The sequence below is a fragment of the Notolepis coatsorum genome (assembly GCF_963971535.1).
Source record: "Notolepis coatsorum genome assembly, chromosome: 1".
Lineage (NCBI taxonomy): Eukaryota > Metazoa > Chordata > Actinopteri > Aulopiformes > Paralepididae > Notolepis > Notolepis coatsorum.
Window position 1 is genome coordinate 72221116 of NC_140165.1, and position 15248 is coordinate 72236363.

General features: G+C 44.0%; 1 protein-coding gene across 4 annotated transcripts in view; it reads right to left on the minus strand.

Moving 5' to 3' along the window:
* The window catches only part of LOC311237467 (protein O-mannosyl-transferase TMTC2-like), a gene marked incomplete at its 5' end in the record, with an annotated part of 255518 nt that overhangs the window by 54386 nt on the left and 185884 nt on the right, over positions 1 to 15248 (minus strand). For all 4 annotated transcript variants that reach the window (XM_084325361.1, XM_084325358.1, XM_084325360.1 and 1 more), the window contains 2 exons: positions 2514 to 2635; positions 14686 to 14764. In XM_084325361.1, coding sequence (XP_084181487.1) covers positions 2514 to 2635; positions 14686 to 14764 — 201 coding nt within the window. The remainder of the gene's footprint in view (positions 1 to 2513; positions 2636 to 14685; positions 14765 to 15248) is intronic.

Genomic DNA, 15248 nt, shown 5'->3' on the forward strand with positions numbered 1-15248 from the left:
GAGTTATTGGATGTGTAAATTGATGTCTGTATTGATTAATTGATTGTTTGTTTTTGGTTTGTCCCTGTAGGAGGAGCTTCCAGCATAAAGCCAGGGATGGAGGCTCCTCTCGGGGAGAAGTAGTGACAGGCTTGGAAGCGAGACACAGCCGTACTAAGACCTAGGTCCCTTAGCCAAGGGCCTAGTTGTTTATATTTGTTAAAAGAAAGTTTAATCATTTTGTATTATTTTTGTATTTATGTTAAAATATGTTTTTTCCCGTTTTTTCCCACTGGGGAGCAAAAGAACAAATAGAATAAAAAACCAACCACTGGGTGATGGCAACCTGACTCGGACTGCATTTTTCCTTCGCTTGGCCGCCTCCTCACAAAATGATAATAATAACCCAACAATAATTCATTATGAATCAACATTCACCAGTTCTTCTCAAACAAGGATATTTAGAACTTTCAGAAAACCTACCTACCTATTTAACTCATCCACTCTGCCCATGCATGGGTGATATCTTGCTTAGCCTCTTAACATGCGGGCAGAAAAGTGGCCATTTTTGTTTTCGTTTTTGAGGACTGCATACCTTTTTTGCAAACCAAAATACTATACTTTATACTTATAGCACATGCATAAGCCTGGTCTCATTTGAAAGATAACGTTCTAGAGTTTATGATACAATAAAGAAAGATCACTTTTAGTGCTAATGAAATATAGTAACATAGGTCTGAACTTGAGTTGTAGAAAAACTTGTTACTCTGTAGTAGTTAGTAGTCCAGAAGTAGTATTTCCCCAGAAATGTGTATGGCTTAAAAAACTCCCGAGATCCATAGCCTGAAGCCTATGTAGTACATGTCCAATTTCATAAAGATCCGTTCAGAAATGAGTGATTAGGAGTGATTTTGGTAAACTGTGTACAAAAGAAAAGCTCAGTTTTCTCATAGACTTCAATTCATTCAGCGGTTTTTCTCTTCCTGTTTTCGCTTGTGAGTTTTTCACCTAGATACCTGATTCATACATCCCCAGCTGGCATATCATTGGAAAGCCACTCTCATTGGCTACAACCCTGTCCAATCATTTTCGAGATCGCCAAATGATTGATGGAACTAGAGCCCCAAGAGTCGGGAGTAGTATTTGCGCAATATCGTGTACTTTGCGCAAGCCTCAAATATCGGCATGTAACTTGAGAACCGCTGAACGGATTTTGTCACCTGAAAGGGCTATCGACAGGCAACAAATGGGGCTTTAATTCGATATATATATTGTATTAAAAAGATATGCACACCCGAGCCACTAGAGGTCGCCAAAGTGGTGGTGGGCAAATCGTCCTTGCAGCTTAAGAGTTAAGCTACCTAACCATTTACTTTCATCCCTGATATCGACAGGCTTCTTGCCTTGAGCAATGAATGAAACTACATCAGTTATGACTCACTTTCTCTTATCAGTAATGGTAACAGACCATGCGTTTTCAGTTGTTGCACCTAATTAACAGAAGGAACTGGAGGACCTTTTAAAAAACAGGTCAAGCTCCGGTCCTCTTGAGCGGTGGTGATGAAATGTGGACCGTTATCTGCAGCTGGCAGCTGTAGCCACGCGATCGCTTTGCACACCTACCCCTTCAGGGTGCATTTATATATTTTTTTAAAGCTGGCTTTATTGTTCCAGTTCCTATTCAGCTCCACCAAGGTTCTGGAAAGCAGTGAATGCTGATCAAAGTAAGCCTACATCTCTACCCACACGTTGCATTTAATGATTGCTTAGTATCGAAACAGAACGACATACATCAAGCTTTTAATATGAACTTTTTGAACGCTGGTCACTTTTTGAACGCTGGTCACTTTTTGAACGCTGGTCACTTTTTGAACGCTGGTCACTTTTTATGCTGGTCACTTTTTGAATGCTGGTCACTTTTTGAATGCTGGTCACTTTTTGAACGCTGGTCACTTGTGCGGAAACAATTATGCAGGGCCCCCTGCTGGTGGAAGTGTGTGTGTACAGGCTGTAGGTCATGATCCACTAAATCCAACTCCAAAATAAAGCCTGGGCTTGGCTTCATTGTTCTTTTCTTCCTGTGTGTACTTGTCCGTCCGTCTGTCTGTCTGTCTGTCTGTCTGTCTGTTTGTCCGTCTGTCTGTCTGTGTGTCTGTCTGTTTCTCTGTCTGTCTGTCTGTCTGTCTGTCTGTCTGTCTGTCTGTGTCTCTGTCTGTCTGTCTGTCTGTCTGTCTGTCTCTCTGTCTGTCTGTCTGTCTCTCTGTCTGTCTGTCCGTCTCTCTGTCCACCACCACCCGCCTGTCTGTCTCTGTCTGTCTGTCTGTCTGTCTGTCTGTCTGTCTGTCTGTCTGTCTGTCTGTCTGTCTGTCTGTCTGTCTGTCTCTCTGTCTGTCTGTCTCTCTGTCTGTCTCCACAAACGTCTGCATGTGTACTATATATCAACAGTTTAAGACCATGGCTACAATATGCTAGCAGAAGGAGGGACTTACCATGATGGACAGGAGTTTTCTGTAGGTGAGGTGGGCGGGACTTACCGTGATGGACAGGAACTTTCCGTAGGTGAGGTGGGCGGGGACGTGGTCCTGCTTGGCTCGGAGGGCCTCTCTGTACCAGTGGCCCGCCTCCTCCAGCCGGTCCAGCCTCATGTAGGCCTCCCCTGGAGCAGGGGTCAAAGGTCAAACACAGTCCTGGTTTAGACATAGAGGAGCAGGGGTCAAAGGTCAAACACAGTCCTGGTTTAGACACGTGACCCGGACAACACAGAGGAGCAGGGGTCAAAGGTCAAACCCAGTCCTGGTTTAGGCACAGAGGAGCAGGGGTCAAAGGTCAAACAGTCCTGGTTTAGGCACGTGGCCGGGACCACACAGAGGAGCAGGGGTCAAAGGTCAAACACAGTCCTGGTTTAGACACGTGACCGGGACCACACAGAGGAGCAGGGGTCAAAGGTCAAACACAGTCCTGGTTTAGGCACGTGACCCGGACAACACAGAGGAGCAGGGGTCAAAGGTCAAACACAGTCCTGGTTTAGACACGTGACCGGGACCACACAGAGGAGCAGGGGTCAAAGGTCAAACACAGTCCTGGTTTAGGCACGTGACCCGGACCACACAGAGGAGCAGGAGAAGTGGAAAAGCAGGAATACAGGAAGCTTCTTTAACACTTTGAATGCCCATCACGAGATATCTCGGGTTATCAGCCCGCCCCCTGAATGCCCATCACGAGAATTCTCGTGATTTTTTTTTATATTAGCGATCTGAATTCATATTTCATCAACCGAGTCTACCGTTGGTAAACCAGCCTCATCAGGCGCTCAGATGTGAAAAAAGCGCCCCCTATCGTCTCCCAGATAGTAATGCACCCTTTTGGATTGGACTCAATGAAAATGGATGAGAAAAAAAAACTCCGGAATCCACATTTTACTTCTCACGCATGTAACCGGAGCCGATCAGATTCATTTCGGACCCTCAGCACAGCGTGTAATATGTGTTTTACAGTATACGCGTTGGATCAATAAAAGGATTGATTTTTGGAATGGCGATCAGGAATTGGAATAATCCATTTGGATACCATCTGATCTCAGGTAAGGAATCTATTTGACCAGTCTTAGGATAATCAGACCTGTTTTCACGGAGATATAAGCTTTTCCCCTATATGTGATATGGCTGTTTGACTGTGCGAGCGATCAGGAACTAAGATAATCGATTTTCAGCTCACGGCACGAGCGTGCGTGCGCACACATATACTATCGATAATCTAGCGTTTATTTGAAAACGATTCATAAATAGGCCGAAAAATGACAGCGTTCTAGAATATTACAGTACAGGGCGTTTATCACGGATTATTACATTTTTTCTTGAAAACGAGGGCTTTTCAAAATGCTATAAAACAGAAATTAACTGATAAAAAAACAATCCGCTTCGACAATGTTGACTGGAAAATGAGTCATTGATAAGCGACGGGCAGATTAGACACATAGCCATAATTTAAAACATAGATTAGGCTATATTAATGCTAACATTGAAGTGGATGGTGGGCATTCAAGCACTGATGGTGGGCACTGAAAGTGTTAATGAACGGAGAAAAAACACTGAAAGACGTTTTCCTGCCAGGATAGTAAGCTAATTATTTTCCTCTTAGGATTCTAGGAAAGACTGGAGCGGCAATGGACCTGTCTCAAAACCCTGCCCTCTTTTCTTGATCCTCCAATCACAGCTGTCGCTTACCTCTGACTCTCAGAGGTCAGAGGTAAGCGACAGCTGTGATTGGAGGATCAAGAAAAGGGGCAGGGTTTGAGACAGGTCTATTGCCACTTCTTTTATTTAGACTTTATTTAAAGGGGCTATGTACTGCTATTCCTAGCACTATTTGGGCAACTTTACACAATTCCTGTTAGTCTATTGAAGACATCTGTGAGGTTTTTTTTCAAAAAAATGCATTGTTTTATATTTCTAATCAAGTACTCAAAACCATAATTTTTCAGCTCCAAGATTTCAGGCTGTTATGGCCTGGCTCCGCCCATAAGCACTTTGAGTGACAGTCAGTCCACACAGTCTGCGACTGGTATGAATGAATGAATGAATGAATGAATGAATGAAAATGAATGAATAGACAGAGAGAGAGGTAGACAGAGAGAGAGAGAGAGAGGGGGGGGGTGCGAGAGAGAGAGAGAGAGAGAGAAAAAAAAGATAGGCCGTCTCTTCCTTTAGTTTTTTCTCTCCCTGCAGGGCAGATTGAAACCCGACACCTCTGCATACTCTGGAGGGAGAGAGAGAGAGAGAGAGAGAGAGAGAGAGAGAGAGAGAGAGAGAGAGAGGGGGGGGTGCGAGAGAGAGAGAGAGAGAGAGAGAGAAAAAAAAAAAAAGATAGGCCGTCTCTTCCTTTCGTTTGTTCTCTCCCTGCAGGGCAGATTGAAACCCGACACCTCTGCATACTCTGGAGGGAGAGAGAGAGAGAGAGATAGAGAGGGAGAGAGAGAGGGAGAGAGAGGGAGAGACAGAGAGAGAGAGGGAGACAGAGAGAGAGAGGGAGGGAGCACTTTGGGGGGGGGGGGGGGACCTGCCGCGCCACACGGGAGAGGGGAGGAAGGGAGGCCCCCCCCCCCTCGTTTTCGAGAGGGTCCCACCTCCCGTGTGGCGCGGCAGGTCCCCCCCCCCCCCCCCAAGTGCTCCCTCCCTCTCTCTCTCTGTCTCCCTCTCTCTCTCTCTCTCCCTCTCTCTCCCTCTCTCTCTCCCTCTCTATCTCTCTCTCTCTCTCCCTCCAGAGTATGCAGAGGTGTCGGGTTTCAATCTGCTTCGCAGTATGAGGAAGTAGGCGGGCATTAGCTCCAACCACAGAGCCAATCGCATCACTGTGCGCTACCCAGCGGCCGAATGACGTCACTCAGCCGTTCAAATCAAAATGGCCTGATTTACTGGAGGAGGAAAGGGGCTGAGCTGAATCAGAGCAATCCGCCAATATGGTATTTAGACACTAAAACACATTGATACGAACTCCTATTACTATAATACAATGCTAGAGACTGAAAAATGACATTTATAGTACATGTCACCTTTAACCAGATTTGTCGCGTTGAGATCCAGGACCTCTGGTACACGGGAGGCCCGGCCAAGAAGAGTGTATATATATATGTTACCTGATCCAGGACCAGTGTATATATGTTACCTGATCCAGGACCTCTGGTACACGGGAGGCCTGGCCAAGAAGAGTGTATATATATATGTTACCTGATCCAGGACCAGTGTATATATGTTACCTGATCCAGGACCTCTGGTACACGGGAGGCCTGGCCAAGAAGAGTGTATATATATATGTTACCTGATCCAGGACCAGTGTATATATGTTACCTGATCCAGGACCTCTGGTACACGGGAGGCCTGGCCAAGAAGAGTGTATATATATTAGAGGTGGGCATAGATTAATTTTTTTAATCTAGATTAATCTATCTGCAATCCTGGATTTAATCTAGATTAATCTAGATTAAAATGGCTAAAAATTTTTTAAAAAAAACTGCCGAAGGCATTCAAAATATGTGTGTTCTACCCAAATAATGACCAGAAGTAAGTCCTTACTTTTTCTTTCCTCCTTATGTTTCTCAGGCCAGGTGGCCCATTACACCATGAGCCCATCTCCCGTTTCCAAAATGCATTACAGACTGTTTGAAAAAGCTGTTTTGCTATGATAATTGTGTACTTGTGTTTAATAAGTTGTTTTATTCAGAAGTTAACACAAATACATAATATTACCAGTACAGTACAGTATCTAGCACACTCTCAGGAGCAAAACAGAAAGAATAATTTCAAACTTGAACTATGTGACATGGCTTGAATCAACTGCTCCAGTGGAGTTGCTCAGTGGCCAATGGTGTCAACTGTGGTTGTACTGGGCAGCTCCCAGGTGTGAATGGAAAAGAACATCTGTGCTCAGCGAACCTACCCTGGGTAAATAAAGGTAGAAAAAAAAATGTAAAAAATAAAAAAATTAAAAAAAAAAACATTTTTTTTTTTTTTTTTTAGATTAATGCGTTAATTATATTATCGCGCGATACTAGTATAGCGTTAACGCAGCACGTTAACGCCGTTAACGGCCCAGCTCTAATATATATATGTTACCTGATCCAGGACCAGTGTATATATGTTACCTGATCCAGGACCTCTGGTACACGGGAGGCCCGGCCAAGAAGAGTGTATATATATATATGTTACCTGATCCAGGACCAGTGTATATATGTTACCTGATCCAGGACCTCTGGTACACGGGAGGCCTGGCCAAGAACAGCAGAAACAGCAGAGTTTCGAAATAAACACATTACAGATAAAAGTAACATTACAAAATAATCTGATAAAACATTTGCGTGCAGAAAACCTGGTTACAATCGGCTCCACCATCGTCGCCTTAAACACATTCAGACAAGTCTCTTCCTGCTAATCAAAGGAAAGCTGCTTCTGTTTCTGTATAGGAAGCCAATTTCCTGTCGCAACTTGGAGGCAAGGTTGTCCACATGGAATTTAAATGTACATTTCTCATCGAGCCACACACCAATATATTTATATTGACTCTCTCAATGTCAGAACCACTAGATATGTGTAAATTGTTCCAAGCAGTAAAACCTCAAATCTTTTGTTCCCATTTCAGTTCTGACTTTAGGAACAACAAAGTACAGAACGCCCTTCAAACAGAGATTGTAATACAATTTCCATCATTAATATTTTAAAAAGACAACAAGTAATTCGGAATCATACAGAGTTCTTTTTTTTTATCTACTTTTTCTCCCCATTTCCAATTTTTCTCCCATCCCAATTTCGTATTATCCAATTCTACCCTCCCCTGTCTCGAACGTTGTTAGACCATGCCTCCCACTGGTCGGCTGCAGTGATGACCAAGAGGAGGCAGCGGTCGCATCTTTTCACCTGTACAGCGCGATCTCTCAGCGGCGAGGAGTAACACGTGGGAGGCTCACGCTGCCCCCGATACTTCCTGATTCTGCTGTACAGGCGCACCAACCGACCTGTAGGAGTCGCTGTCCACAACGTCCGATCCCCACCCACCGGTTTTCCCACCCCCTAATACTGCCAATTGTATTAGTATGAACGACCAGCCAAGCCGGAAGCAACGCAGAGAGCTGGGCTCGAACCCAGCATCTCCTGCGTTAGTGGCGAGCGCCTTGCCCACTGCGCCACTTAGCTGCCCGGAATCATACAGAGTTCTAAGTGTTACTAAATACATTGATGACTAGATGACTAGACTAGATGACTAGATGACTAGACTAAATGACCACTAGATGACTAGACTAGATGACTAGATTACCCCTAGATGACTAGACTAGATTACTAGATGACCACTAGATGACTAGACTAGATTACTAGATGACCACTAGATGACTGACTAACAATACCACTGACCCTTAGCTGCCACAGAGGCACCCTTCCTGCTGACCTGTTGTACACAACTTGTAAGTCGCTTTGGATAAAAGCGTTCAGCTAAATGACTCAATGTAAACATAAATCTAAGTAGTTGCGTCAAATGTGGAGGAATAATTCCCCCCTGGGGACAGTAGAGTAGAACTTCTCTCTTCAAATGAGGCATTTTGTTTCAAGATTTAGGTCATTCCATTTAGAAAGAATCCTTGGAACTCTTTTGTATTTGGTACAAGTCAAATGATATCATCCATATATTTGTCCTTGTTTCCACAAGTATGATTCTAAGAATAAAAACAAGATTTGAGAATTCCTTGTTGAGATGGATATTTTTTGCAGTGCACACATCTCTCTCTCCAGTATTCCTTCAAGCCTGATGGAACAGATAAGAAGTGCCGATCGCTAAACTCTGTTTCATTTCCTCTCCCCTCGTCTGAAACAGGTGCGAGGCAGATAAGGGCAGCTGCTCAACCCAAGTTGATTCTCATGGCCGGCGTTCCTTAACACTTTCCGTGCCAGCCATGCGGTGCCTAGGAACCCCGTTGCGTGCCACCGCTCTATTCAATGACAGAGCTCTCATATTTGCGAACGCATAAACTATATCTTAAATTATGGCTATGTGTCTAATATGGCTGTCGCTTATCAATGACTTGTTTGCCGTCAACATTGTCGAAACAGATTGTTTTTTAATCGGTTCATTTCCGTTTTATACCATTTAGAAAAACGCTAGTTTTTTTTAAAGTTTCAGAAAAAATATTAAGATTCTGTGATAATCACCCCTTACTGGAATACACTGGAATACACAAAACACGTTGTAATTTTTCTGCCTATTTATGAATCGTTTTCAAATAAACGCTAGATTATCGATAGTATATAGAAGCGGGCTGAAAAATCTATTATCTTATTTCCTAATCGCACACACACATATGGCACACGCTGATATATAGGTGAAAATAGCTCACTGTCGTTACTCAACATGAGACCTGTTTCCAGCTCGCAAGCAGCGCTAACGTCACTTGTTGTCAGACCTGTTTCCAGCTCGCAAGCAGCGCTAACGTCACTGTGTTGTCAGACCTGTTTCCAGCTCGCAAGCAGCGTTAACGTCACTGTGTTGTCAGACCTGTTTCCAGCTCGCAAGCAGCGCTAACGTCACTGTGTTGTCAGACCTGTTTCCAGCTCGCAAGCAGCGCTAACGTCACTGTGTTGTCAGACCTGTTTCCAGCTCGCAAGCAGCGCTAACGTCACTGTGTTGTCAGACCTGTTTCCAGCTCGCAAGCAGCGCTAACGTCACTGTGTTGTCAGACCTGTTTCCAGCTCGCAAGCAGCGCTAACGTCACTGTGTTGTCAGACCTGTTTCCAGCTAGCAAGCAGCGCTAACGTCACTGTGTTGTCAGACCTGTTTCCAGCTCGCAAGCAGCGCTAACGTCACTGTGTTGTCAGACCTGTTTCCAGCTCGCAAGCAGCGCTAACGTCACTGTCGTTACTCAACATGAGACGCTGTGTGGATACAGTAGGAGTTAACTAATTCCAGAAGATGGCTGTAATGATACTGTAGTGGTTAAGATGGCTGTAATGATACTGTAGGGGTTAAGATGGCTGTAATGATACTGTAGGGGTTAAGATGGCTGTAATGATACTGTAGGGGTTAAGATGGCTGTAATGATACTGTAGGGGTTAAGATGGCTGTAATGATACTGTAGGGGTTAAGATGGCTGTATTGATACTGTAGGGGTTAACTGACTCCAGAAGATGGCTGTAATGATACTGTAGGAGTTAAGATGGCTGTAATGATACTGTAGGGGTTAAGATGGCTGTATTGATACTGTAGGGGTTAACTGACTCCAGAAGATGGCTGTAATGATACTGTAGGGGTTAAGATGGCTGTAATGATACTGTAGGGTTTAAGATGGCTGTAATGATACTGTAGGGGTTAAGATGGCTGTAATGATACTGTAGGGGTTAAGATGGCTGTAATGATACTGTAGGGGTTAAGATGGCTGTAATGATACTGTAGGGGTTAAGATGTCTGTAATGATACTGTAGGAGTTAAGATGGCTGTAATGATACTGTAGGGGTTAACTGACTCTAGAAGATGGCTGTAATGATACTGTAGGAGTTAAGATGGCTGTAATGATACTGTAGGGGTTAACTGACTCTAGAAGTTGGCTGTAATGATACTGTAGGAGTTAAGATGGCTGTAATGATACTGTAGGGGTTAACTGACTCTAGAAGATGGCTGTAATGATACTGTAGGAGTTAAGATGGCTGTAATGATACTGTAGGGGTTAACTGACTCTAGAAGATGGCTGTAATGATACTGTAGGGGTTAAGATGGCTGTAATGATACTGTAGGAGTTAAGATGGCTGTAATGATACTGTAGGGGTTAAGATGGCTGTAATGATACTGTAGGGGTTAAGATGGCTGTAATGATACTGTAGGGGTTAAGATGGCTGTAATGATACTGTAGGGGTTAAGATGGCTGTAATGATACTGTAGGAGTTAAGATGGCTGTAATGATACTGTAGGGGTTAAGATGGCTGTAATGATACTGTAGGGGTTAAGATGGCTGTAATGATACTGTAGGGGTTAACTGACTCCAGAAGATGGCTGTAATGATACTGTAGGAGTTAAGACGGCTGTAATGATACTGTAGGGGTTAAGATGGCTGTAATGATACTGTAGGGGTTAACTGACTCCAGAAGATGGCTGTAATGATACTGTAGGAGTTAAGATGGCTGTAATGATACTGTAGGGGTTAAGATGGCTGTAATGATACTGTAGGGGTTAAGATGGCTGTAATGATACTGTAGGAGTAAATAATAATGCAGGACCTGTTGCAGAGGTCTTTATTCGGCATGCAACGACACTCAATGTTTTTTAGCGGTACACACAGCGGTTCGTTTAGCACACACACCGGAACACACACGCATGCATTGTCTCTTTAGGATCGCCGATGCGATTCGTCTCTGCGATTAACCCATCCCGTCGTCCTTCCCCCCCAAGGGCAGCCGGGAGCAGACAGGCGTCAACGTGAGCCGCGCCAGGGGACCAATCCAAGTGCTCCTGTCCGTCTTCGTCAAGGACGCCACAGCGTTAGCGATCTGTTGTTGTGCATGTTTTTCCATTGGGTTTATCTTATCGGGGGGGAAACCCTTGCAAGCACGGGGAGAACATGCAAACTCCACACAGAAAGGCCTGGGAGATACCCCACCTGGGTACCTGGCATCATGGAAACCTGGTCCCCAAGCGGGAATCGAACCCTGGACCTTCTTGCTGTGAGGCGACAGTGTTAACCACTACACCACCGTGCCGGCCAGGGGTTAAGATGGCTGTAATGATACTGTGGGAGTTAAGATGGCTGTAATGATACTGTAGGCCAGGGGTTAAGATGGCTGTAATGATACTGTAAGCCAGGGGTTAAGATGGCTGTAATGATACTGTAGGGGTTAAGATGGCTGTAATGATACTGTAGGGGTTAAGATGGCTGTAATTATACTGTAGGGGTTAAGATGGCTGTAATTATACTGTAGGGGTTAAGATGGCTGTAATGATACTGTAGGGGTTAAGATGGCTGTAATGATACTGTAGGGGTTAAGATGGCTGTAATTATACTGTAGGGGTTAAGATGGCTGTAATGATACTGTAGGGGTTAAGATGGCTGTAATTATACTGTAGGGGTTAAGATGGCTGTAATGATACTGTAGGGGTTAAGATGGCTGTAATGATACTGTAGGGGTTAAGATGGCTGTAATGATACTGTAGGGGTTAAGATGGCTGTAATAATACTGTTAGGGGTTAAGATGGCTGTAATGATACTGTAGGGGTTAAGATGGCTGTAATGATACTGTAGGGGTTAACTGACTCCAGACAATGGCTGTAATGATACTGTAGGGGTTAACTGACCCCAGAAGATGGCTGTAATGATACTGTAGGAGTTAAGATGGCTGTAATGATACTGTAGGAGTTAAGATGGCTGTAATGATACTGTAGGAGTTAAGATGGCTGTAATGATACTGTAGGGGTTAAGATGGCTGTAATGATACTGTAGGAGTTAAGATGGCTGTAATGATACTGTAGGGGTTAAGATGGCTGTAATGATACTGTAGGAGTTAAGATGGCTGTAATGATACTGTAGGGGTTAAGATGGCTGTAATGATACTGTAGGGGTTAAGATGGCTGTAATGATACTGTAGGAGTTAAGATGGCTGTAATGATACTGTAGGAGTTAAGATGGCTGTAATTATACTGTAGGGGTTAAGATGGCTGTAATGATACTGTAGGGGTTAAGATGGCTGTAATGATACTGTAGGAGTTAAGATGGCTGTAATGATACTGTAGGGGTTAAGATGGCTGTAATGATACTGTAGGAGTTAAGATGGCTGTAATGATACTGTAGGGTTTAAGATGGCTGTAATGATACTGTAGGAGTTAAGATGGCTGTAATGATACTGTAGGGGTTAAGATGGCTGTAATGATACTGTAGGAGTTAAGATGGCTGTAATGATACTGTAGGGGTTAAGATGGCTGTAATGATACTGTAGGGGTTAAGATGGCTGTAATGATACTGTAGGGGTTAAGATGGCTGTAATGATACTGTAGGAGTTAAGATGGCTGTAATGATACTGTAGGAGTTAAGATGGCTGTAATGATACTGTAGGGGTTAAGATGGCTGTAATGATACTGTAGGAGTTAAGATGGCTGTAATGATACTGTAGGGGTTAAGGTGGCTGTAATGATACTGTAGGAGTTAAGATGGCTGTAATGATACTGTAGGGGTTAAGGTGGCTGTAATGATACTGTAGGAGTTAAGATGGCTGTAATGATACTGTAGGGGTTAACTGACTCCAGAAGATGGCTGTAATGATACTGTAAAGCGAAGCAGCGCCTCTACCACCTGAGACAGTTAAGGAAGTTCAGAGTATCGGGGAAGATACTCCAGTCCTTCTACTCAGGAGCTGTAGAGAGCATCTTGACCGGAAACATCACTGCCTGGTATGGGAACAGCACGGCACAGGACAAGAAGGCCCTACAGAGAGTGGTGCGCTCAGCCGAGCGTACCACGGGTATTGCGCTACCTCCCCTGCAGGCTCTATACAACAAGAGGTGCAAATCCAGAGCCTGCAGGATAATGAAAGACCCCCACCACCCCAATAACAGCCTGTTCCAGCTGCTGAGGTCAGGCAGACGCCTGCGAACCCCAGCTACTAGGACGGAGAGGCTTAGGCTAAGCTTCTTCCCCCAGGCCATCAGAGCCTTGAACAATGAACATTGAGAGACACAGAAACTGAACTATCCACACACAAGCACACACAAGCACACACAAGACACGCACGCTGAGCACGCTCACACACTAGCAGCCACTTTAACACTCATGCCGCACACACGCACACTTATGGCCAGAGGAAAGGCCACTTTAAATTAGTAAAACAACAGGAACAGTGTATTGCACTACTAAAGCTACCTAGCATGTCCTATATGCTCTGTAAATACTATGTACAGATACCGAGATGGCACACCATGTTACCTGTTTATTGCACTGTTGTTTTTATTGGATTCTATTATATGTTGTACCACTGTATTTTTATTGGATTCTATTATATGTTGTACCACTGTATTGCACATCGTCGCGGGCAAGACCAGCCGCATTTCATTGTATACCTGTATGCCGTGACAATTAAAACTCTTGACTTGACTTGACTTGACTTGTAGGGGCTAATATGGCTGTAATGATACTGTAGGGGTTAACTGACTCCAGAAGATGGCTGTAATGATACTGTAGGGGTTAACTGACTCCAGAAGATGGCTGTAATGATACTGTAGGGGTTAACTGACTCCAGAAGATGGCTGTAATGATACTGTAGGGGTTAACTGACCCCAGAAGATGGCTGTAATGATACTGTAGGGGTTAACTGACTCCAGAAGATGGCTGTAATGATACTGTAGGGGTTAACTGACTCCAGAAGATGGCTGTAATGATACTGTAGGGGTTAACTGACTCCAGAAGATGGCTGTAATGTGACACCAAGGATGCAAGCTGCAGTTAACCTCTTAACTGGCACACCCAAAAGTGGCAATTTTTTTAAACTTGAACTTGAGGACTGCATACTTTTTTGCAAACCAAAATACTATACTTTATACTTATAGCACACGCATGAGCCTGGTCTCTTCTGAAAGATGACATTCTGAAGGTTCTGATACAATAAGAATTCACTTTTAATGCTAATGAAATAGAGTAACATAGGTTCAGAAATGAGTGATTAGGAGCGATTTTGGCGAGTTAGCTGCAGAAAACCATTTCCTCATTGACTCCAATGCATTCTGCGGAAATGTCTCTTCCTGTTTGCGCTCGTGACTTTTCACCTAGATCCCTGATTCGCTCATTCCCACGTGGGGTATCATTGGAAAGCCAGACTCATTGGTTACACATATCAGCATGTTAACTCGAGAACCACTGAATGGATTTTGTCGCCTGAAACGGCAATCGACAGGCAACAAATATGGCTTTAATTCGATATATATATTGTATTAGAAAATATGCACACCCGAGCCGCTAGAGTGCCGTGTCGCGCCAGTGGGCAAATCGTCCTCAAGAGGGCCCGTATACGGGCCATGCCAGTTAAACCCCCGAGAAGAAGATCAGTGAGCAGCTTCAGTCGACCCATTCCTACCTTTAGAAATGGTCCATCGACCGGTTCATGGTACATTTAGATCGATCCAGGGTCCACGTATCAATATAGTTCTTTAACATTAAAACCAGTTTCCGGTTCGTATCAGAGAATATTTATAACGTACCCATCATGTTGAACAGACTCTGAGGTGCGAACTGTCTGGGCATCTTCTGCACGGCCTCTCTGTAGACAGACAGAGCTTCCTGTGGGAGACAATAAACACACGAATAAATAACTGGTTAGTTGTATGTTTTGTGTTGATGTGAACCAACCTGCTCTGGGCTGATTTCATGCTACACCACTGAAAAGATAATCTGCCAATGAAGTGAGATATTGTCACTTGTTTCAATACAACTGACTGGACTTGTGTCAAGAAGAAATGCACTTGGAACAAGTGACAACAATCTTGAAATACATTAGATCCACTTTCAAGATAATATCGCTTTTCAGAAAATCCTAATCCTAAAAAATATTAAAAGATGAATTGTTAAGAGACAAGCATGTCATGTCAGGTCTGCAACCTGCCATTGTGCAGGTGCTCTCAAGGTAGCACTGAGCTTCATAGAAATATAAGAGCAACTCTACACTTCCGGTATGAGAGCGGAAGGGTAGCACGCATGCGGTGAGGCTCCTGGTCAAAAGAGTGAAAAACGGAGAAATAAAGACCCGAAAAGTGACGAAAAGTGA